General features: G+C 39.9%; 1 protein-coding gene across 2 annotated transcripts; it reads left to right on the plus strand.

The window, feature by feature from the left end:
• Positions 1–15,480: 15,480 nt before the first annotated feature.
• Positions 15,481–24,510, plus strand: si:ch211-218d20.15. 2 transcript variants are annotated; one of them, XM_034186981.1, is made up of 8 exons: positions 15,481–15,641; positions 15,813–15,931; positions 16,439–16,499; positions 16,611–16,678; positions 16,787–16,889; positions 22,013–22,131; positions 22,261–22,406; positions 24,008–24,510. In XM_034186981.1, exons 1-8 carry the CDS (start codon positions 15,581–15,583, stop codon positions 24,114–24,116), a joined length of 786 nt encoding a protein of 261 aa, XP_034042872.1. In that variant the 5' UTR covers positions 15,481–15,580; the 3' UTR covers positions 24,117–24,510. The 2 variants fall into 2 exon arrangements, with proteins under 2 accessions (XP_034042872.1, XP_034042873.1); XM_034186982.1 differs by having other exon boundaries at positions 16,445–16,499.
• Positions 24,511–24,754: the final 244 nt, after the last annotated feature.

The following is a 24,754-nucleotide window of genomic DNA, read 5'->3' on the forward strand; positions in this document are numbered from 1 at the left end:
ATCGGCTGTTAACACCATAGGGAGAGAGGACAAGGTTAGGTGGTCCTTGAGGATCAGGGCAAGAACCACTGCTCTACATCAGTGATGTCAACTTTTAAATTGGGGCCACGGGGCAAAAAATACATCTTAATGTTACATCAAAGTACACTACACTATATTTTGTACAAAACAAACACTTGAAATCAAAAACTAAATTGTAATATTAAAAAAAAAAATCTCTGCAGTCCTCCAGTATTTTATTAATATGCAGAAATAATAATAAAAACCCGAAAGTTTCTTTTTGCATAAAGTAGATGCCTTCCTGACAGAGCGTGCACGCAAGGTGCTTCAGCAATTAAGTTGAAAACTGCTGTTTGTCGCCCTTTAATGTAATGTGAATCTTTCACTTAATTGAAAGATGAATGCAAATAATGTGCAGTGACAGAGAAAAGTGCACCTTGCTGCAAGACTTGCACTAAACAGGTGGGTGCAGCTTGGTGCAAGACATACACTAAACAGATGGGCGCACACTGGTGCAGGACATGCACTAAACATGCAAATGCGCATTGATGCAGGACATGCACTATACGGGCTGGCAAACAATGTGAGAATGTTCGGAAACCATCATGTCAGAGGTCCCAGGATTGTCAGACGTTTCACACAAAGGACTCATGAGTATTGTATGATGTATTCACATTCGCATTGAACAGAGGCAGGACGTTTTACACGATGCATAGGAAGACAACAACCATGACCCTAATGTGCGACCTGTGAGACTAATCACAGGCAACAGCCACATTATACATATGAATAATCAGTGGCATGTTCATCATGGGCAAGATGAAGTTGACAACAATATCTTTGGTGCTGATAGTAACGGCAGTGAGGGTAATGTTCAAGATGAAGATGTACTGCCTGGAACCTCCCGAAAGAGATCAAGAAAAGATGCTGAGGGTGAAAGGAACCCTAAACGTTTAAGAATGAACAGTGACAGTTCTGACAGCGATGATGATTATTATGATGCAGAAGATGCACTGCCTGGCCCCTCCCGAAAAAGATCGAGAGGAAGATGATGAAGGTGAAAGGAAATCTAAACGTTTAAGAGTGCGATGAAACTGCTGATAGCGATGATGATTATTATGATGCAGAAGATGCACTGCCTGGCCCCTCCCATAAAAGATCAAGAGAGGAAGATGATGAGGGTGAAAGAAAACCCAAATATTTAATGAGCAGTGAGACTGCTGACTACAACAATGATGTTGCTGATGACTATGTTCTACCTGGCTCCTCCCGAAGATGATCAAGAGAGGAAGATAATGGGGATGAAACCAAACCCAAACTTTTAAATTGCAGTGAAACCGCTGACACCAATAACGATCATGTAGAAGATTGTCTGTCTGGACCCTCCCGAAAGAGATTGAGAAAAGAAGATGATGAGGGTAAAAGGAACCCTAAACTTTTAAGAACGAGCAGTGAAATTGCTGACTGCAATAATGATGTTGCTGATGACTACCTGGCCCCTCTTGAAGACGATCAAGAGAGGAATATGACGAGGATGAAAGGAAACCTAAACGTTTAAGGGAGTGCAGTGAAAATGGGATCACTGATGCCATAACATCTACAACCCCTGGCAAAAATTATGGAATCACTGGCCTCGGAGGATGTTCATTCAGTTGTTTAATTTTGTAGAAAAAAAGCAGATCACAGACATGACACAAAACTAAAGTCATTTCAAATGGCAACTTTCTGGCTTTAAGAAACACTATAAGAAATCAAGAAAAAAAAATTGTGACAGTAACGGTTACTTTTTTAGACCAAGCAGAGGAAAAAAATATGGAATCACTCAATTCTGAGGAATAAATTATGGAATCACCCTGTAACTTTTCATCCCCCAAACTAACACCTGCATCAAATCAGATCTGCTCGTTGACATTGACCCTATGCCATGACATTGACCCTATGTGTCTTTTTGCAAGGAATGTTTTCAGTTTTTGCTCTATGGCAAGATGCATTATCATCTTGAAAAATGATTTAATCATCCCCAAACATCCTTTCAATTGTCCAAAATATCAACGTAAACTTGTGCATTTATTGATGATGTAATGACAGCCATCTCCCCAGTGCCTTTACCTGACATGCAGCCCCATATCATCAATGACTGTGGAAATTTACATGTTCTCTTCAGGCAGTCATCTTTATAAATCTCATTGGAACGGCACCAAACAAAAGTTCCAGCGTCATCACCTTGCCCAATGCAGATTCGAGATTCATCACTGAATATGACTTTCATCCAGTCATCCACAGTCCACGATTGCTTTTCTTTAGCCCATTGTAACCTTATTTTTTTTCTGTTTAGGTGTTAATGATGGCTTTTGTTTAGCTTTTCTGTATGTAAATCCCATTTCCTTTAGGCGGTTTCTTACAGTTCGGTCACAGACGTTGACTCCAGTTTCCTCCCATTCGTTCCTCATTTGTTTTGTTGAGCATTTTTCGATTTTTGAGACATATTGCTTTAAGTTTTCTGTCTTGACGCTTTGATGTCTTCCTTGGTCTACCAGTATGTTTGCCTTTAACAACCTTCCCATGTTTGTATTTGGTCCAGAGTTTAGACACAGCTGACTGTGAACAACGAGCATCTTTTGCAACATTGCGTGATGATTTACCCTCTTTTAAGAGTTTGATAATCTTCTCCTTTGTTTCAATTGACATCTCTCGTGTTGGAGCCATGATTCATGTCAGTTCACTTGGTGCAACAGCTCTCCAAGGTGTGATCACTCCTTTTTAGATGCAGAATAACAAGCAGATCTGATATGATGCAGGTGTTAGTTTTGGGGATGAAAATTTACAGGGTGATTACATAATTTTTTCCTCAGAATTGAGTGATTCCATATTTTTTTCCTCTGCTTGGTCTAAAAAGTAACCGTTACTGACTGCCACAATCTTTTTTTTCTTGATTTCTTATAGTGTTTCTTAAAGCCAGAAAGTTGCCATTTGAAATGACTTTAGTTTTGTGTCATGTCTGTGATCTGCTTTTTTTCTACAAAATTAAACAACTGAACGAACATCCTCCGAGGCCGGTGATTCCATAATTTTTGCCAGGGGTTGTACACGCTGTGGAATCATTGAACCTAAAAAAGCTGATATTTGCTCAGTAGTAAAAAAAGTTTCATCTGCTGTGACTGGATAGCATGTATCCTTAGCGCTTGGCATCACAGTTTATTGCAACTTGCACCTTTCCCAGAAGCTACTGTCATCTGAGCACTGATATTGATATTGCATGTGCTTATAGACAAAAACAAATAAGAGACAAAATTCAATTTATTATTCAACTAAACTGCAAATATATGAATTTTTTAACATTTATGAAACACTTCTCTAAACAAGGCCATAGGGTCACTGATCCTAAAGAGATTCCCTCCTTGGCACAGTGATCTATTTCTTTTTGTCTCTTTCTCTAAAATTGTATATAAGGTTCTTAGACTACGGGCACTTATTATGTCCTTTGATCATATTGTATGAAAAAACAAAAAGGGAAATTTCACACTTTTATAGTTATCTTTACAATGAAAGTGTGGTAAGAAATTTGTTCTAGTAGTCTATGATGACTTTTTCACCTTTTTTCAGCATCATTATATGCAAATATTGCCATTTTGTGCTTGTCCCACACCCAGACTTTTGATCTTCAATGATACAAATGAATGGTAAAGAAACATTTTTTCTAATGTTTTAAAATATCTCTGAATAAAATATCAGTAAAATAATCAAAACATAATTGAGCTATTCAATGTCATACAACTGTTATTTTTTTTAAACAAAATGTAGTTGTCCCACACAATTGCCGTAATTTCCACCACAACACTGTAATGTCCCTTTAACAGTTTGTATGAAAGATTGTTTGGGTAGTTTCTATGGAGATAAACAGTGACATCAGAGCAGATGTATATAGCGCCAAATCACAACAAACAGTTGCCCAAGGTACTTTATATTGTAAGGCAATGGTGTGGTGGAAATTACATTTACAAGGCCAATAGTGCCCGTAGTTAAAGAATCACCCATAATAATCATTAGATTATTAATATATAAACAAAAATAAATTTAAGAAATATTACAATTTGAAAACAAATGCACCAGAACATGACAGCTGCAACTGCTTAATGCTAACTTTTAACACTGAACATACCATAGACATGCTAACACGTTAGCATCGGATCCGGATCGTGATCCGGATCACCACTAAAATTTAATCACTTGTTCCTCTTGTCATTTCCAACCACTCCACAAAATTTCAACAAAAATAAATTTAAGAAATATTACAATTTGAAAACAAATGCACCCAAACGTGATGACAGCTGCAACTGCTTAATGCTAACTTTTAACATTGAAAATGCCATAGACATGCTAACGCATTAGCATTGGGATCCGGATCATGATCTGGATCACCACTATAATTTAATCACTTGTTCCTCTTGTCATTTCCAACCACTCCACAAAATTTCATCAAAATCCGTTCAAAACCTTTTGAGTTATCCTGCTGACAAACAAACGCGACCGAAAACATAACCTCCTTAGCGGAGGTAAAAGTTTCTGATCATGAATTTGTCAATCTGTTTGCCCTGTATTTGTCCATAGAATTTTGCAAGGATCGGCTGATCCGTGTGGCAAGTATAATCCAAATTTTTGTTGGGTCACTTATGACCCCGGGAAGATCTGAGATTTTTGACATTATAGCTTCAGATGGTATTGGAATTTGACAACTCTAATCATATATATATATATATATATATATATATATATATATATATCTGCAGTGATTAAAACCATTACTTAAGAAACCTAATCTTGACCCGTGTATTGACAAACTATCGGCCGATATCAAATCTATCATTTTTCTCTAAAATTCTGGAAAAAGACTATAGACTTGTAGACTATCTTACTAAGAATAATCTCTTTGAGCCACTGCAGTCTGCTTTTAGAAAATATCATTCCACAGAGACGGCTCTCACTAAAGTGGTGAATGATCTTCTGCTTACAATGGATTCGGACACCACTACGGTTCTGTTGCTGTTAGATCTCAGTGCTGCATTTGATACCATAGATCATCATATTCTACTTGATAGGCTGGAAAATCCTTTTGGGATTACTGGGAGTGCCCTTGCATGGCTGATGTCATACTTGACCAGTCGTTCTCACTGTGTTTTGTACAGTAACACTACCTCTAACCTTAGTGACATGAAATTTGGGGTTCCACAGGGGTCTGTCTTAGGCCCCCTGCTTTTCTCCCTTTATATAGCACCCCTTGGGCACATATTGTGCCGTTTGGGATTGCCTTTCACCGCTATGCAGATGATACTCAGTTATACATGCCAATAACTGCTGGTAATCTCGTTCACATAAAATCTTTAGAAGATTGCCTTGCAGCAGTGAGAAGCTGGATGTCTAGAAACTTCCTACTTTTAAACTCTGATAAGACTGAAATGATGGTTCTTGGTCCAGTGAGACATCGGCATCAATTTGACCAGTTAACGCTCAGCCTCGGCTCGGGTGTCATACATCACACTGACAAAGTGAGGAACCTTGGGGTAATTTTTGATCCTTCATTGTCCTTTGGCCTCCACATTAGAAATACTGCTTTCTTCCACCTGCAAAATATAGCGAAGATTCGTCCCATCCTGTCTATGGCTGATGCTGAGACCCTGATCCATGCATTTATCTCTTCTCGATTGGACTACTGCAATGTTCTATTTTCTGGTTTACCGCAGTCTAGCATTAGGGGTCTCCAGTTGGTTCAAAATGCTGCAGCCAGACTTTTGACAAGAAGCAGAAAGTTCGACCACATTACACCCATTTTGGCATCCCTTCACTGGCTTCCTGTCCCAGTGAGATCAGATTTTAAGGTTCTGCTACTAACCTATAAAATTATTCATGGACTGGCACCTCCCTACCTAGCTGACCTAATTAAACCTTATGTAATGGCCCAGGCTTTACATTCTCAGGGTGCAGGACTACTTTGTGTTCCTAAGGTGAATAAGAAGTCTGCAGGTCACAGAGCTCTCTCTTATCGTGCCCCTGTTCTGTGGAATGATCTCCCTGCGTCAATAAAACAGTCAGATTCTGTGGAGATTTTCAAGTCCAAACTTAAGACGCACTTAATTTCCCTTTCATGTGGCTAGCATACTGGTACAGTTTTGTTTTACGCTTTTTACTCTTTTAATTAATTTATTAGTAATTGGAGCGGGCTGCGGCCTCAACTTTACCTAAATTCTGGGTCTTTTAGTGAAGTTTAGGGCTAGTAGTCCAGTCATTTTATGAAAAAAAGGGTCAACCCGGAACAAATTGCAACAGAAATGATTTTGGTGGCATTTGAACCCTGAAACTGTTTTATAGAACATACTAAAAGTCTAGAAAGATAAAAAATCGGGAACACTCCCAAAATTCAAGATGGCCGTCCGAAAACATGCAAAAATTTAGTTTTTCCAAAATAACTCAAAAAATATCAATATTTAAGCACATAAATGTATTGATGTTAAATATAAACTTGGGTATTGTGGACATTTTGACACCAAAATTAGGCCTCTATCTGTAACAGTTCTTGAGATACAGTCTATATGTAGTTTACATAAAATATTGCAGTTAAGGCCCAGAAATATATTGAAGTTGAATATAAAGTTGTGCATTGTGGACATTTTGGCACCAAAAAAATAGCTGTAGCATTACAGTTTTTGAGATACGGTATAAAAATACGTCTACACTAAGCATTGTTATGTTGAAAACTAAGTACCATTTCTGAAATGTTCATCTAAAGAAGGTAATAATCTTTTTGAGTCAATATTTCACTGGAATATGAATAGAGAAGTTACTCATATATTATGTATAATAGAGTGGATGTCAATGCACAACCAGGGCACACTGGTGACACCACTGCTGTGGAATTCAGAATGGGGTTCAGTGTCAGCTTTTTGATCAGGATATGTCATTCATTGCGCATATTAAACAAATATGTAGGACTGCTTTTTTGCATTTGCGCAATATCTCTAAAATTAGAAAGGTCTTGTCTCAGAGTGATGCTGAAAAACTAATTCATGCATTTATTTCCTCTAGGCTGGACTATTGAAATTCATTATTATCAGGTTGTCCTAAAAGTTCCCTGAAAAGCCTTCAGTTAATTCAAAATGCTGCAGCTAGAGTACTGACAGGGACTAGAAGGAGAGAGCATATCTCACCCATATTGGCCTCTCTTCATTGGCTTCCTGTTAATTCTAGAATAGAATTTAAAATTCTTCTTCTTACTTATAAGGTTTTGAATAATCAGGTCCCATCTTATCTTAGGGACCTCATAGTACCATATCACCCCAATAGAGCGCTTCGCTCTCAGACTGCAGGCTTACTTGTAGTTCCTAGGGTTTGTAAGAGTAGAATGGGAGGCAGAGCCTTCAGCTTTCAGGCTCCTCTCCTGTGGAACCAGCTCCCAATTCAGATCAGGGAGACAGACACCCTCTCTACTTTTAAGATTAGGCTTAAAACTTTCCTTTTTGCTAAAGCTTATAGTTAGGGCTGGATCGGGTGACCCTGAACCATCCCTTAGTTATGCTGCTATAGACTTAGACTGCTGGGGGGTTCCCATGATGCACTGTTTCTTTCTCTTTTTTCTCTGTATGCACCACTCTGCATTTAATCATTAGTGATTGATCTCTGCTCCCCTCCACAGCATGTCTTTTTCCTGGTTCTCTCCCTCAGCCCCAACCAGTCCCAGCAGAAGACTGCCCCTCCCTGAGCCTGGTTCTGCTGGAGGTTTCTTCCTGTTAAAAGGGAGTTTTTCCTTCCCACTGTCGCCAAGTGCTTGCTCACAGGGGGTCGTTTTGACAGTTGGGGTTTTTCTGTGATTATTGTATGGCTTTGCCTTGCAATATGAAGCGCCTTGGGGCAACTATTTGTTGTGATTTGGTGCTATATAAATGAAATTGATTTGATTTGATTAGCATGGTGACGTCACAGGCTGGTAGCTAGCTGCAAAACTCTTGTTTTGTTTGTGTGTAAATATATCCTCTCTGTCATATATTATGTAAAAGATAATGAGAAATAAACACTTGTAAAACTGAAAACACTTTTTTTTTGCAGCGTTAGCATGCACGCTAACTTCCACTAACTCAAAAGTAACTTCTTATGGAGTTAAGTTTGTTTCATTAGTAAGTCCCTTTGGTTACTTCCTTGTTTTCACTTGAGGTCACCACAGCAGATTCAAAGTGGATCTGCATGTTTTACGCCGGATGCCCATCCCGATGCAACACCATGTAACATGGAGGAAACTGGCAAGGGTTGGGTTTGAACCGGGAACCTGCTGCACTGAAACCAAGTGCACTAACCATTTGACCACCACCACCAAATGCACAGAGGATGATCTACAAATATTCCTTGATTTGCATAACTTCCGCTTTTGTCAAAAGCTCATGTGCACCCACACGCTAGAGGGGATTTATTGAACATGTACAAATTGTATTTAAGACAACAGGATCTTAGTAATTAATTAAACAACTGCAAATTATAAAGAACGCAAGGCTCATACGGCCGAGGGTATTTTAGCATTGTGTTATATTTTATTTTTGAAGAGAACAGATGTAATAACAGATTAAAACATTGGGTTTTCTAATTTTCCTGTCTTTTTTTTGTTGTTGTTTTTACAGAAAGTACAAAACCATGTACAGCTCTGCACAAAATGATCAAATAAATTAATTTAAAAATGATGGAAAAAATTTATGAAATCTGTTTTCCTTTACTGTCCACATTTTTGTCATTTGTGAGTTCCGCTTTGCTCTGTGTGGGTTTTTATGTGTCTTGACTTATTGTTGATTCTGGGTTATTTGTTGGTTCATGTTCCACTCTGTTCCTGATCATTTCGACAGTTCTGGACTCACTCTTTGTCCTGGAAAAAAATAATCCCGTGTGGATGCTATCTGAGGTTTTGGGTTCAATTCCTCACAAATCCCAACAAGCCATGGTTGAGGTGTGCACTCTGATGAGTGCTGTTGTCTTTAGAGGTGGGCGGATCGATCCTAATATCGATAATATCGATACCAATGCTGGTATTGATATTGAATGATCCTCGTGTAAAAAGATCGATATTCAGGCTTTTTTCTCTCCCGCACACAGATTCATCAAAGTCTCCTCCCTGTCTGTAAGAGCAGCACTGCGCTGTGTCACACAACACGGAGCAGCGGACCCTTGTATTGTGGTTTGTCAGCCCTCGACCTCAGGAGATTTTGTTTTAAGTTGTGTTGAGTGATATTTTTTTAAACAAAAATGTTGATTGTGATAAGTATTTTGTTGTCACGTACAATGTTTGGCGGAATTCTATCCTAGGTGTTTTGGATCCTTTGGATCTATGAAGCTTAAATATGAAAAGTATCGGTATCAATATCGGCGATACTGGGCCTGTATTTACTTGGTATCGGATCAATACCAAAATTCCCGGTATCGCCCACCTCTAGTTGTCTTTATGTCTTTGATGCTGTAAGCTTCACCCTGAAAGGATGACGTCATCTTTCGCAGTGCTGGTTGGTCGAGCTCAGTCTGTTTGTGGGGGGATGTTCAAAACAGTTAATGTTCCGCTGTGATGGACATCATCATTTCATCGGGCGTCTTCTCTGTGAAACTCTGCTGTATGAAAAGTCAACAATATTCACACCATTATCCCCCCCCACTTGAATAATCCCTAATCAAAATTCTCAAAAAAAAAAAAAAAAAAATCCCTGGAAACTATGAATTTAAAAGATGTCACAATGAGAGAATTAATCCTATTATGAAATAAAGGTACATTTTGTAAAATCGCACTTTGACTCATAGGACTGTTTTTGCCATGAAGGATTCACACTTATATCCTTTGTTTTTGGGGGAAGGCTGCATATGTCAGCTACTTTACAAGCAGCCTTTGAAATGGGACACTGCAGCCTTAAGGTACCTTGACACTTGCAAGAATTTAATCCTCGGACTGCCACGTAATTCATTGTGTCAGACCTGGTTTGTCCCACTGGACACCACATTATATAAAAATTAATGCATGCCAGAGATTTTAAACATATCAAATTTTTCTTTGAACACTTTCACGCAACTCCGCACAGCTCACGCACATTTTTACAACACGTTTACTCTCTGGCATGCCAGATTGCATGCCAGTTCAGGGATCAAGTTCATGCAGGTGTCAAGGTACCTTCAGAAGCGTGCAGACGCTGAATTGGGGCCACTGGAACACAGCCTGTTGCTCCTCCTAATTCCATTCCGCTTCCTTCTGAAGGTGTGTGGCTGGTATCAGCTCTTTTCCATTTAAAGGCACAGATACAGAAATGTGTCTCTTGAAAACAAGCAGTAAACATCAACGTTCCCAAATGAGGCTTAAGCGGAAGAACAAATTGCAGTTCTTTGACTGGCCACTTGAGGCTGGCTCCAGTGGTTCAACTTTAGAGCAGAAATAAAATTGTTTACAGTCTAGTACAAATATACGAGTATATATATATATATATATATATATATATATATATATATATATATATATATACGAGGTCTATTAGAAAAGTATCCAACCTTATTATTTTTTTCAAAAACCATATGGATTTGAATCACGTGTGATTACATCAGACATGCTTGAACCCTTGTGGGCATGCGAGAGTTTTTTCACACCCGTCGGTTACGTCATTCGCCTGTGGGCAGGCTTTGAGTGAGGAGTGGCCCACCCACTCGTCGATTTTTTCATTGTTTAGGAATGGCTCAGAGACTGCTGCTTTGTTTGATCAAATTTTTTTCAAACCTGTAAGGCACAACTGAGTGGACACCATTCGATAAATTCAGCTGGTTTTCGGTAAAAATTTTAACGGCTGATGAGAGATTTTGGTCTGGTAGTGTCGCCGTAAGGACGGCCCACGGCGCCTGACAGCGATCTGCGCTTCGAGGCGGCAGCGTCTCGCCATTTCTGTTGTGTGGGCCGCCAGAAGAGGAGGTACTGCTGGCCCACCACCAGAGGGCGCCCTGCCTGAAGTGCGGGCTTCAGGCACGAGAGGGCGCTGCCGCCGCGGACACAGCTGGGGGTGACAGCTGTCACTCATTATGTCATGACAGCTGTCATCCATCTACACTTCATCATTCCACTCCATAAAAACCGGACGTCATCTCCACCTCGTTACCGAGATATCATCTACCTGTGAAGGTAATATTCTCAGCCTTAACTGTGTCTTAGTCTGAACTCTTTTTGCAGCCGCTTTCCTGTGGTGTTCCCTATCTGAGAGATTGGCGTTTGGTGTGATCAGCGATGGCTTCGCTTCACACCCCAACCAGATAAGTGGTTAGACAGGAGCTGCACGAGTATGTGTTAGAGGTGGAGGTGGAATTCCCACCATTGTTGTTACTGGGTGTGCACGCACCCACATATGACTGTTTTTGCTCCTCGCCAGCAGTACCAGATCTGACACTCGGAGACGGTGGCCACCTCGGGACTCGGAACTTGGTGGCTCCAGTATCTCCAGGTTCGGTGGCGGAGGAAATCGTGTGGTTCCGGTTCTTCTCAGGACAGACGTCTTCTATCCTCGAGCCTGCCCACACGTCACCTTTGTGGATTGACTGTTTGCTCAAATTCTGTAATCCTCTGTGTTTTTGTTGTGCTCTTTCACAACAGTAAAGTGTTCATATTCGACTCTTTCATTGTCCAATCATTTGCACCCCCTGTTGTGGGTCCGTGTCACTACACTTTCCCAACAGTTTCAAGTTGAAAACTTCCACATTTCAGGCTCTGTTGACCCAGTAAGTCGTCAGAGAACAGAGAACTTTCAGAAGAAGTCGGCATGAGGAGTTTATTCGGACATTCCATTGTTAACGGACATTTTGTAATGAAAGAATGTGCGGGCAGAGTCGCATGTCGGGCCGGACCCGACCGCAGGGGGTCGTGACAGGAAAAACACCTCCGTTGGAAACCTTAACAGGCAAGTTGGAACATGCCCAAGCTGTTAAACAATTTCTCAGTTACTCACTTGTTGAAAGCCATCAAAAGCTGCCTGAATTTTACAAATGGTTTTCAACACGGAGGTGTTTTTCCTGTTGCGGAGCACACAGATTTGCCGAGTCATCACGGAAACGACTCAGCGAATTTGCGCGCACGTCTTTCATTAAAAAATGTCCTTAAACAGTGGAATGTCCGCATAAAGTCCTCATGCCAGCCTCTTCTGAATCTTCTCTGTTCTCTCACAACGTCCTGGGTGAATTAAGTCTTAAATTAGGATGTTTTCAGGTCGAAACAGGCCGACGACGGTGCCTGGAAGCGCTGCACGACGTCCCGCTGCATGGGAAGTCCTTACAGCGACAGAAACACCCCATAATCTCTCATCAGCCGTTAAACTTTTCACCGAAAACCAGCTTAATTTCTCGAATAGTGTCCACTCGGATATTCCTCACAGGTCCAGAAAAAATTTTGATAAAGCAACGCGCGCCGTCTGGAGCAGCGTGTGAAACAAAGGAATTCAGCCGAGAGGGTGGGACCACATCTCACTCAAGGCCTGCCCACAGGGAAATGATGTCACTGACACGCGTGAAAAAACTCACGCATGCGCACGAGGGTTCAAGCATGATTGGTGTAATTGCACGTCATTCAAATCCATATAGTTAAAAAAATAATAAAAGGGTCGGTTTATTATCTAATAGACCTCGTATATTATACAAAATAATATAACAAAATAAAATAAATGTTTATGAGTTCAATGGTACAAATATTTCATGAGGAAACATGGAATGTTCCATTCAACTTGGCTTCACCTCGCTGAATGGAACATTCCAGTTTTCACCAAATTGAATATGCGTTCCATTGAAAGAATGTAAAACCATTCATTATTTGTTTTTATATAATGGCTGGGTGAATCCTTGTCATCTGATTGGTATTTTGCATGTCACGTGACATGGATTATTTGTCCCATTTGTGTTGCATTGCATTTACCGTGCAAATTTGGTTCCATATGTTTGGCACCATTGCACTCTGCGGACACGCACATATGAAACAAATCCACTGCAGCTGTGTTAGGAGGAACACTCTAAAAAATAATGTACTGGGTCTACTCAAAAAGGTGTGTTAACTATTTGTATGGATCTTTTTAAGCTGTCCCATCTTTAGTATTATTAAGTCATTGTTACCAGCATATCACTATTACACCAACATCATTAAATACACTGAAAGCTATATTAAGTTAAATCTACTTGATATGCAGTGGGTACAATTTGAATTTTCACATTGGCTGTACTTAATGCCTGTGTTAGTTACACCATTAAATTAAGTACAATAAAATGTACAGCAAACGTTACAGTGTGTCAGTTAATAAACTCTCGAAACCAGGAAAAGTTTTATCTTTTGTTTCCAAACTGCTGGAAAAGTGAAATGATTACTTCTGAACAACCCCATCTACATTTCTGGTTGTTGTCTGCGGTGGAAACTCAAGGGGTTAAGTACATTAAAATACTGTTAAAATAATATAAACTAAGCATTTAGATTGAAAAACATTTTAAACAGTAAGAAAAAACAGAAGCTAGTATGAATAGCTTTTTTTAAATAGCCTGCTTATTTTGTATAAAACATTTTTTTCTCGTCTAAATTGAGAAACCATTTGAAAAGGTAATGAAAAACAGAAATTATAGGTACAATTAACCAAAATAAAGGTCTATGCATCTAAAATACAGATGTGTATTGTCAGGCTACAGATAGGATGCACTGACAGTCATTTCAGTAAGACTCATGGAGGCCGCCACAAGTGCTCACAAGATCGATATTTTAGTAGAACCAGCTCAGTATTGTGACTTGTTGAGCTGACACAACATTGTGTGTTTAAATTACATTTAAAAATAAGTAAGGATTTTTTTTTTTTTTACATTTTTGAGTTGGTTTGACTTGCAGAATTAAGCAGATTTAGCAAACTTAAATGTTTATACTAGAATTGCATGTTTATTTTAAGCTGGAATTACTACCCCTTGCATGATTTTTTAGAGTGAACTTAGAATGAAAAGCTGGACCAATTTCTGATGTGATGTGGGAACATAATCAGATGGGTGTGAGAGCGAACACAAACAAATGGGATGCGAGAAAACAGAGCACAAGGAGCAAACAGAAAGCGAGGATGGAATAAAAAGTTAAATACTAAAGCAAAACTAAACTAGGAAAACAAGGTGGTGAATGAGCTATAAGAAACTACATGAAAACAGAAAGCAAAACCTGACATAAAACATAACTGATAACACAAATAAGAAAAACAAAATAAACAAGTGATAAACAATGATCAATAATGTAAACACAATCTGGCAGAACAAAACTAGAATGGAAATGGACAACGGCTAAAGTATGAAAAGAAACAAAGTGACAAAGCAAAATGAAACAGAATAAACACATGATAAATAACTACTAAAAAAAAGCTATGGCAGATGGTGACGAAAAGAAAGGAGGACGGCTTAGACCCAGGCTGGGCATGACACTCGTGTGTGCGTGGGCGGGGTTCACAGCATGCAATGGTACAAAATGTCTGGAATCAAATTTGCACAATAAATGGAACAAATAATCCATGTCACATGGCATACAAAGTACCAATCAAATGACAAGGATCCATTCAGCCGTTATATAAATAATACTAGCACATTATTAGTGGGGATCCTTGGGCTCTAGATTGGGTAGTGTTTATACAATAGGTAGCTCACATTTTTCAAGGGTGGTAATGAATTCAGCAAAACTTGTATAAAGAGTTGGAACGGAGTATGAATCCAGAATGGTTTTAGAATGTTAGACCTCAACAATTTATAGAAGAGAACTTAACATTTATATTTCCCGTTAATTATGTAATTTTTAAATGTTAATTTACTGTCTTAATGTATTTATAAATTGTTTAGGTTATTGTTATCATATACACACTATTATTATTATTATCATTTATATATATTATCAATGATCATAATGATTATATTATAAGCATACCAAATGGCAAATGTCAGGTTTAGACAGTTTCTCCATGATTGAAGTTACACACACGCACACAGAGAGAGTTTTTTGTCTTTTCTGCATTCTTCCACAAGTAAGTGCTTCTATTTTTACACATGCACAAACACAGACGGTGGCGGAAGTCATCAAATGCAATACATATTTCATACATGGTAACGGCAACATGACACTTAACTAAACTGACTAAACCAATTCAATTCGCTTTGTCTTACAGTTGTCAAAAAAAAAAAATCCAAAACTGTATCTATTAAAAAGAAACAAAACTGTAAATATTACAAAGAATCTGAAGGCTAATAAAAAAATCCCTCCAAATTCCAAAATAAACGTAGTTATTTCAGTTTGTGAAATTTACATATTGCAATTTAAAGGCGATTTAATTGACTTTGTGAACGATTCTGCCTGCAAAGAAACGCTGCGTACGAATTTTTCAACCCGCTGGAACGCTGGCGCTCTTGAATGCAGCCCTGAACGTCAGCTGTTTGACTTCACATGCGATGAAATAAGAAACGAAGCACAACAGGCTCGTTTGTGGGTTTCTGCAGCTTTAAGCGGACAGAAGCTCGTCCCTTCATATGGCTTCTGAGATAAGCAGATGAAAACATGGCTGTAAGCAGCTCAGAACCGCTCTGTCATCCGTGCGTTTACCATCACGCGTTTAAAGGTGAGTCCCGCACTGACGTAGCAGCAGCAGCAGCATTACTGGACCGGGAGCCGTTTGTGCACCTCCAAACCCCGCTACCTGTCTGTCACAGCATGCATATGTCATTAAAGCTGCACAGGGCCCTGAGTGCTTCATGCATGATTTATTTTGGGTTGGGTTCTGTGCGGTCAGTGGATCTACAGGTGAGGAGACCTCTGATGCCGGTTCAGCTGAGTCCAGACCAGGTGGGTCTGGAGATGTGGTGTCTTTGTGGCCAGCTGGATCTCCTCATCAGAGCACAGATGCAGCAGGTAACATTAAAGCAGAAAAGCACTCATTATTACACTCCAGAACAGCAGGGATCACTGGTGCGTCCTGGATGCAGATGCAGAACCAGGATTTTATTTGGTGGAACAATTGTGTGTTTTTGTGATAAAAGCATGAAATGTGGCACACATATTCTAAATCAACTAATATTTATTTTCAGTTGTGGAGGCATCCTGGAGCTGACCTCTAATGACCTACAGGGACCAATAAAGATTACACTGGGGTCAAAATTGATAAATGTTTCAGTCCAGTTTTATTTGGAATACCTTTGGCTATGTGTGTACCAGATTCTATGCCTTTATCACAAAATGCACAATTGTTCTGTAAATTTTAGCGAAGCTCCACCACTGGTATGAAGAAGTGTCAATGTCATAACATGACCAGAAATCACTTTCAAGTACATTTTACAGTGTTTAGACGTGTTCCTGAGTATTTGTGCATTGATGCGCTGCTTCTAGTTTGTTGTGTTTTTCAAATATTATATTTTAAAGTTCCAGGAGCAGTTAGGACAAGGATGTAGCCCTGAGGAGTCAGACACTTTCCAGTCTCAAGGTATCGTTTGCACAAATTATAAAGACACAACTTAAAATTCAAATCATCTGAGTTCCTGGAAAAATGACGTTTTCTAATAATATTTATAAATACATTATTGTTGTTTGAAAGGAACAGAGATTCTTGACCAGATGCTGCAGTGCCTAGAACATCTACCAAAGCCTATGCCACAGCTGGAGGTACCACAGTTAACACCTGTGTTCTGCTCTGGCATGAAAGTATTCCTCTATAATACTGCATTCATACAATATTATTTGCACGTGAAATGTATGTATATGTTTCGTCAGGACTACCTGGACATGGTGGGTCTTTCAGCCATGTTTCCTCGTGTAGAGGTATTTCTCATTCAAGGCAGCCCTGTTGACATGCTGGAGAGGCCACCAATGGATGGTGAGATACCCACATATCCATTGTGGCCTTAGTACATTCATTATTACTTTGGGGCTAAAAAGTAAGTTGTCACCAAAAAATTTAGGAGTTAATACCAATACCAGTGTAATTACACAATTCTCAATACCAAATGTGATGCCGCGGTCAAAAATAAGTAAATTAATACATTCATTTTATAAAAATATAAGTAAATAAGCACACGGTTTTGTGTGTGTACATAACAAAAATATCTGTTATTTTAAGTTTTAATTAAACATTCACAAATCATATTTGCTAAATATAGAGAAAAAAACTAATCCAGATATGCAATACATCAATCAATCAAGGTCAGGGTCACCTGATCCAGCCCTAACTATAAGCTTTAGCAAAAAGGAAAGTTTTAAGCCTAATCTTAAAAGTAGAGAGGGTGTCTGTCTCCCTGATCTGAATTGGGAGCTGGTTCCACAGGAGAGGAGCCTGACAGCTGAAGGCTCTGCCTCCCATTCTACTCTTACAAACCCTAGGAACTACAAGTAAGCCTGCAGTCTGAGAGTGAAGCACTCTATTGGGGTGATATGGTACTATGAGGTCCCTAAGATAAGATGGGACCTGATTATTCAAAACCTTATAAGTAAGAAGAAGAATTTTAAATTCTATTCTAGAATTAACAGGAAGCCAATGAAGAGAGGCCAATATGGGTGAGATATGCTCTCTCCTTCTAGTCCCCATTAGTACTCTAGCTGCAGCATTTTGAATTAACTGAAGGCTTTTCAGGGAACTTTTAGGACAACCTGATAATAATGAATTACAACAGTCCAGCCTAGAGGAAATAAATGCATGAATTAGTTTTTCAGCATCACTCTGAGACAAGACCTTTCTAATTTTAGAGATATTGCGTAAATGCAAAAAAGCAGTCCTACATATTTGTTTAATATGTGCATTGAATGACATATCCTGATCAAAAATGACTCCAAGATTTCTCACAGTATTACTAGAGGTCAGGGTAATGCCATCCAGAGTAAGGATCTGGTTAGACACCATGTTTCTAAGATTTGTGGGGCCAAGTACAGTAACTTCAGTTTTATCTGAGTTTAAAAGCAGGAAATTAGAGGTCATCCATGTCTTTATGTCTGTAAGACAATCCTGCAGTTTAGCTAATTGGTGTGTGTCCTCTGGCTTCATGGATAGATAAAGCTGGGTATCATCTGCGTAACAATGAAAATTTAAGCAATGCCGTCTAATAATACTGCCTAAGGGAAGCATGTATAAAGTGAATAAAATTGGTCCTAGCACAGAACCTTGTGGAACTCCATAATTAACTTTAGTCTGTGAAGAAGATTCCCCATTTACATGAACAAATTGTAATCTATTAGATAAATATGATTCAAACCACCGCAGCGCAGTGCCTTTAATACCTATGGCATGCTCTAATCTCTGTAATAAAATGTTATGGTCAACAGTATCAAAAGCAGCACTGAGGTCTAACAGAACAAGCACAGAGATGAGTCCACTGTCTGAGGCCATAAGAAGATCATTTGTAACCTTCACTAATGCTGTTTCTGTACTATGATGAATTCTAAAACCTGACTGAAACTCTTCAAATAGACCATTCCTCTGCAGATGATCAGTTAGCTGTTTTACAACTACCCTTTCAAGAATTTTTGAGAGAAAAGGAAGGTTGGAGATTGGCCTATAATTAGCTAAGATAGCTGGGTCAAGTGATGGCTTTTTAAGTAATGGTTTAATTACTGCCACCTTAAAAGCCTGTGGTACATAGCCAACTAATAAGGATAGATTGATCATATTTAAGATCAAAGCATTAAATAATGGTAGGGCTTCCTTGAGCAACCTGGTAGGAATGGGGTCTAATAGACATGTTGATGGTTTGGATGAAGTAACTAATGAAAATAACTCAGACAGAACAATCGGAGAGAAAGAGTCTAACCAAATACCGGCATCACTGAAAGCAGCCAAAGATAATGATACGTCTTTGGGATGGTTATGAGTAATTTTTTCTCTAATAGTTAAAATTTTATTAGAAAAGAAAGTCATGAAGTCATTACTAGTTAAAGTTAAAGGAATACTCGGCACAATAGAGCTCTGACTCTTTGTCAGCCTGGCTACAGTGCTGAAAAGAAACCTGGGGTTGTTCTTATTTTCTTCAATTAGTGATGAGTAGTAAGATGTCCTAGCTTTACGGAGGGCTTTTTTATAGAGCAACAGACTCTTTTTCCAGGCTAAGTGAAGATCTTCTAAATTAGTGAGACGCTATTTCCTCTCCAACGTATGGGTTATCTGCTTTAAGCTGCGAGTTTGTGAGTTATACCACGGAGTCAGGCACTTCTGATTTAAAGCTCTCTTTTTCAGAGGAGCTACAGCATCCAAAGTTGTCTTCAATGAGGATGTAAAACTTGACGAGATACTCTATCTCACTTACAGAGTTTAGGTAGCTACTCTGCACTGTGTTGGTATATGGCATTGGAGAACATAAAGAAGGAATCATATCCTTAAACCTAGTTACAGCACTTTCTGAAAGACTTCTAGTGTAATGAAACTTATTCCCCACTGCTGGGTAGTCCATCAGAGTAAATGTAAATGTTATTAAGAAATGATCAGACAGAAGGGAGTTTTCAGGGAATACTGTTAAGTCTTCAATTTCCATACCATAAGTCAGAACAAGATCTAAGATATGGTTAAAGTGGTGGGTGGATTCATTTACATTTTGAGTAAAGCCAATTGAGTCGAATAATAAATTAAATGCAGTGTTGAGGCTGTCATTCTCAGCATCTGTGTGGATGTTAAAATCGCCCCCTATAATTATCTTATCTGAGCTAAGCACTAAGTCAAACAAAAGGTCTGAAAATTCACAGAGAAACTCACAGTAACGACCAGGTGGACTGTTGTGAAAGTGTAGTGACACGGACCCACAACAGGGGGTGTAAATGAACGGACAATAGAAGGAGTTATATTTGAACACTTTACTGTTGTGAATGCCACAACCACACACAGCAGATTATAGAATAAATACAAAGTCAATGGATAAAGGTGTCGTGTGGGCAGGCTCGACGATAGGAGACGTCCGTCTAGAGAAGAACCGGAACTACACGATTTCCTCTGCCACCGAACCCGAAGGATACTGGAGCCGCCAGGTCCCGAGTCCCTCAGGTGGCCACCGTCTCCGCGTGTCGGATCTGGTACTGCTGGCGAAGAGCAAAGACAGTCAACTGTGGGTGTGTGTACACCCAGTAACAACAACGGTGGGAATTCCACCTCCACCTCTAACACACACTCGTGCAGCGTCTGTCTATTCACTTATCTGGCGGAAAGCAGAGCGAAGCAGTCGCGGCCCACGCCGGTCCTCCGGGGAGACAGCTGCAACAATGTATCTACTGGAATCAATATCGGAATATTCAGGCTGAGAGTGTTACCTCCGTAGAAGAACGATATCTCGGCGACGTGGTGGAGGTGTCATCCTGCTTTTATCCGGGGTGAAGTGCAGATGATCGGTGTCAGCTGTCATAGTTGATGAGTGACAGCTGTCACCTCGGCTGTTCCTGTGAGGCGGCAGCGCCCTCTCGTGCCTGAAGCCCGCACTTCAGGCAGGGCGCCCTCTGGTGGTGGCCCAGCAGTACCTCCTCTTCTGGCGGCCCACACAACAGTGGACGATAGATAATAACAAATAAAACTGGTTTTTGGGACAAGACGGATGGACAAGACTAAGAGTCAAGCTTTCAAATGAATTAAAGCTCTGTCTGGGTTTTTGATTAATTAATAAGCTGGAATGGAAGATTGCTGCTAATCCTCCGCCTCGTGCTACGAGCATTCTGGCAGTTAGTGTGACTCGGGGGTGTTGACTCATTTAAACTAACATATTCATCCTGCTGTATCCAGGTTTCTGTAAGGCAGAATAAATCAATATGTTGATCAATTATTATATCATTTACTAACAGGGACTTAGAAGAGAGAGACCTAATGTTTAATAGACCACATTTAACTGTTTTAGTCTGTGGTGCAGTTGAAGGTGCTATATTATTTTTTCTTTTTGAATTTTTATGCTTAAATAGATTTTTGCTGGTTATTGGTGGTCTGGGAGCAGGCACCGTCTCTACAGGGATGGGGTAATGAGGGGATGGCAGGGGGAGAGAAGCTGCAGAGAGGTGTGTAAGACTACAACTCTGCTTCCTGGTCCCAACCCTGGATACTCACGGTTTGGAGGATTTAAGAAAATTGGCCAGATTTCTAGAAATGAGAGCTGCTCCATCCAAAGTGGGATGGATGCCGTCTCTCCTAACAAGACCAGGTTTTCCCCAGAAGCTTTGACAATTATCTATGAAGCCCACCTCATTTTTTGGACACCACTCAGACAGCCAGCAATTCAAGGAGAACATATAGCAATAGATAAAGAAAAACCTACAGTAGTCAATTAAACTAATTGCTAATTGATTTGTAGTTGTTCTATATATCAGGTTTAATAATGACTGGAATATTACCTGCTGGAGAAACCACAAGGAAAATGAGTTTTAATATTATTAGTATTGTGTTACAAATTATTTGACCAGTAGATGTCAGCATGACAATGAGCTGTTGTGGTGAGCAGTTAGAAGAAGAAGAGCTTCGTATGACACTGCAAGTAATGAAGCTTTTAGTTATACCTGGGAGTCGGGGCTTCGACTTCAAACGACATTAAAAGGAGACTGTTGAATATTGTCAGTTCTGTTCTGTGACTTTGAATAATAACATTATGTCACGGCTAGCTGTCTTTGAGTCCACTGTATGTCCTAGCGAAGTGCTACGAAGCCCTGCTTCATGACACAGTCCGACTAAGTTAATGCAAGCTTCAAACTCTGTACAGATACTGGGCTGCAGGTCTGTTTCTGCTGTAGCAACAGTTCTTTTTCCATGCTTGGAACTGCGGAAAAACAGCATCTTCGGTAATGACGATACTACTGATACAGTAGAACAACTGGTATCGACTTGGTATCAGATTATCGGTTCTTGTAACATCCTTCTACCAAGTGCTTACTGTATGTCTCATCAGACTCTCAGAGAGACCATGTACACCTAGTCACTTCCTCTGTGTGATCAAAGCACATGTCGATTTTCCTGTAGACAAAATTTAACGTAGCCTTGTGCTTCTGTGGCAGAACACTTCCCCCACATCGCCAAACTGAACCAGCTCCTGGTGCTGAGTCAGCAGCTCGAGGAGGACATCCGTCACCTTGGAAGCCATAAGTACATCCCCCACCAGCTCTCAGTTATTTATGTAAGAACCTGAAGCACTTATCTTCTCTTTGCCTCTCGTGGACTTTCCTATCATCACCTTTACGTTTTTTTTTTTTTTGTGGGGGGGGGGGGGGGGGGGGGGGGGTTACTTTTCAACACCTCGTTGCAGCAAGTCATCAGCTCGTTCAGAGGCTTCCAGGCATTCTGCGAAATCAAGAACGATATTGAGACCAACTTCAAACAGATGAAGCAGTCGCTGCTGGTGGACGAAGGCTCCAGGCATGAACCTCAGCTGGCGGCACACTACATCGAGTGGTGAGTGAAAATCCACATTCAATCAAAGAGGTAATATTTAAAATTAGAAGAAGCGCAGAAAAAGAGAACGTACCGGTTTGGTGTCTGTGTAAATTTAAAACTACTGATTCAAGATGAAAACAAACTTAGAAATAAAGTCCATGTGAATTATTTCCTACTTTAGTTGGTAGTGTTGACTTTTCTTGAAGTCTACTTGGAGAATTTGAGGCGTTGGTTTCCCAACTTATTAAAATTTGCAGTGTAGCGCCACCTTTGATGTTTCTTTGCTACTGGACGTTGAAGGTTTCTGTGTCTGCATACATAGATGCTATAAAATTTACATATGTACAGTTTATGACACTGGCTGTGTCCCAATTCAAGGACCCCATCCTTTGAAGGCTGCATTTGTCAACTCTATGTGTGACAGTGGCCAGCGGGAGTCGCTCTGCAGGAGTAGTCAGTAAACCTCACTCCCCAACAACTAAAAGGATTTTTTGGCTACAAGGCTAGAACCTCGGGTTTTTAGCCTTCTGGGTAGAAAGTCTGTCTCCCATGCCGGAGATCATGAGTTTGTGTCCCGAGGAGCACGAGTGGGAGGAGTCACAGTATAAACACAATGCAGATGAGTGAACGTACAGCTGCTACACACGCGTCATAGTGGCGCAACTGGAGTCTCAAATTTCGAAGGGTCGTAGGAATGTGCCTGACAAATGTTGGCTTCTCCCCCTACACACACACACAGCATCTCAACACAAAATGGTTGGTTTAAAAAAAATCAGACTTGTTTATAAGACAAGCATAAATAAGTGTTGAAAAATTACAGTATTAGGAAACTAAGGGTTGTGCGCAGTACACTAGCTTGTCCCATGCAGCTGTCATGGTTGCTAGGTGACGGGGGAGGGTCAGGGTAAGGTAACGATGCAATCGCAAAATGCTTCGTGAGCGAGACCATCTCATTTCAGGATGGTTGGTTTGGCCTCTGTGGTCTCAGAAGGTTGTATATTCATTGAATGCAACCCCTAAATTGAGACAGTCATATATGTGAAGGTTGTCTCTTTCGACCAGTGGCGGCCACAGGTCAGCTAATCAGCTAGCAGCTAATTAGCAAAACTAACTTTTTGTGAGCAGATTATTATTTTGAACTAACTTTGAAAACGGTTAGCAGACCAGTTAACTTCCATTGAATTTAGTTCCGCTAACTTCAACTCAGCTAATGTTTATTTTTTTGAGTAAAGTTCAATGGTCAAAAATGTTTGTACACCTGAAAATTGTGTTTGCTCCAGTTGAAGCTTAAACACTACACACACACAGACCGTGTCCCAATTCAGGGTCTGCATCCTCCTAAGGTCTGTGTCCAACAAAACTCTTCAGGCTTCAGTACTACAGAGTGGAGACTGGAACAAACCGCTGTAAAATGAGACGGTCTGGCCCACGGAGCGCTTTGCTCTTGTGTTGTTAAGCTAGCATAGTGAGCGTAACCCATAGTTTAGTAATAATTTTTCAGAACTTATGTTTTACTGACAAATATTGCTTATTTACTGTTGTACATGCAGAGCCTAAAAGTATCCTATTTATGATTTGTTATTTATTTTCAATATACCAATTGTTTTTTCTTGGTGCAGGATCGTAGAAATAACTCAGAGCATATCGTCAGAGGTGTTGTCACTACCAGAAGAACTGACAGAAGATCTTCATCCCACTATGAGCTTCATATCACAGTTCTTGTCCTGACTCGAGGACTGAGCGACGACCCGTTCTGTGGTTCTGCTGCACCAGGTTTCTCCACGGATCAACTTTTTATGAAAGAACTGTTGCGTTTACCACTGTACACAGGTGCTACACAATTTGATACAGCTGGTGTGATTCTGTAGCCTGCTTCATCCTCTCCATCTTCATCATGTCAGTTTTTTTTATATTTTTCTTCTGAATGTGACTTAAATTACTCCCTATAATGAGTCTGTTATTTGAATGATTGCAAACTTGCTGATTCCCAACTTGCACTATTCTTATGTGTAATTTTGTTTTGTTTTTTTACATGAAGTGTAACAATAAAATTGTAAGCAATAAGGTGATGTGCTTATTTGAATTAACATTTAAACAATTAAATGTTTTACTTTGACCAAGACAGGCTGTGTTCTAGGGGCTGATCTGCATCAAAAGGTGGCGCCATGAAGTCTTTTAAGAGTTTTTGTTTTAATATTGCAACGTAGGATGCAGGTGTGCAAGTCAAGGAATGCACCTGTAGATAAAAATGTGCTGTAGAACACCAGCTTACACGTGCATGTGTCCACTTTAGTCACTCTGTCATTTTGTGATGTCTGCAGTCGTACATGTGGGTGTGAAGATGGCACATAGGTTGGGTAACCACA

Source organism: Thalassophryne amazonica, chromosome 14 (genome assembly GCF_902500255.1).
Source record: "Thalassophryne amazonica chromosome 14, fThaAma1.1, whole genome shotgun sequence".
Taxonomy (NCBI): domain Eukaryota; kingdom Metazoa; phylum Chordata; class Actinopteri; order Batrachoidiformes; family Batrachoididae; genus Thalassophryne; species Thalassophryne amazonica.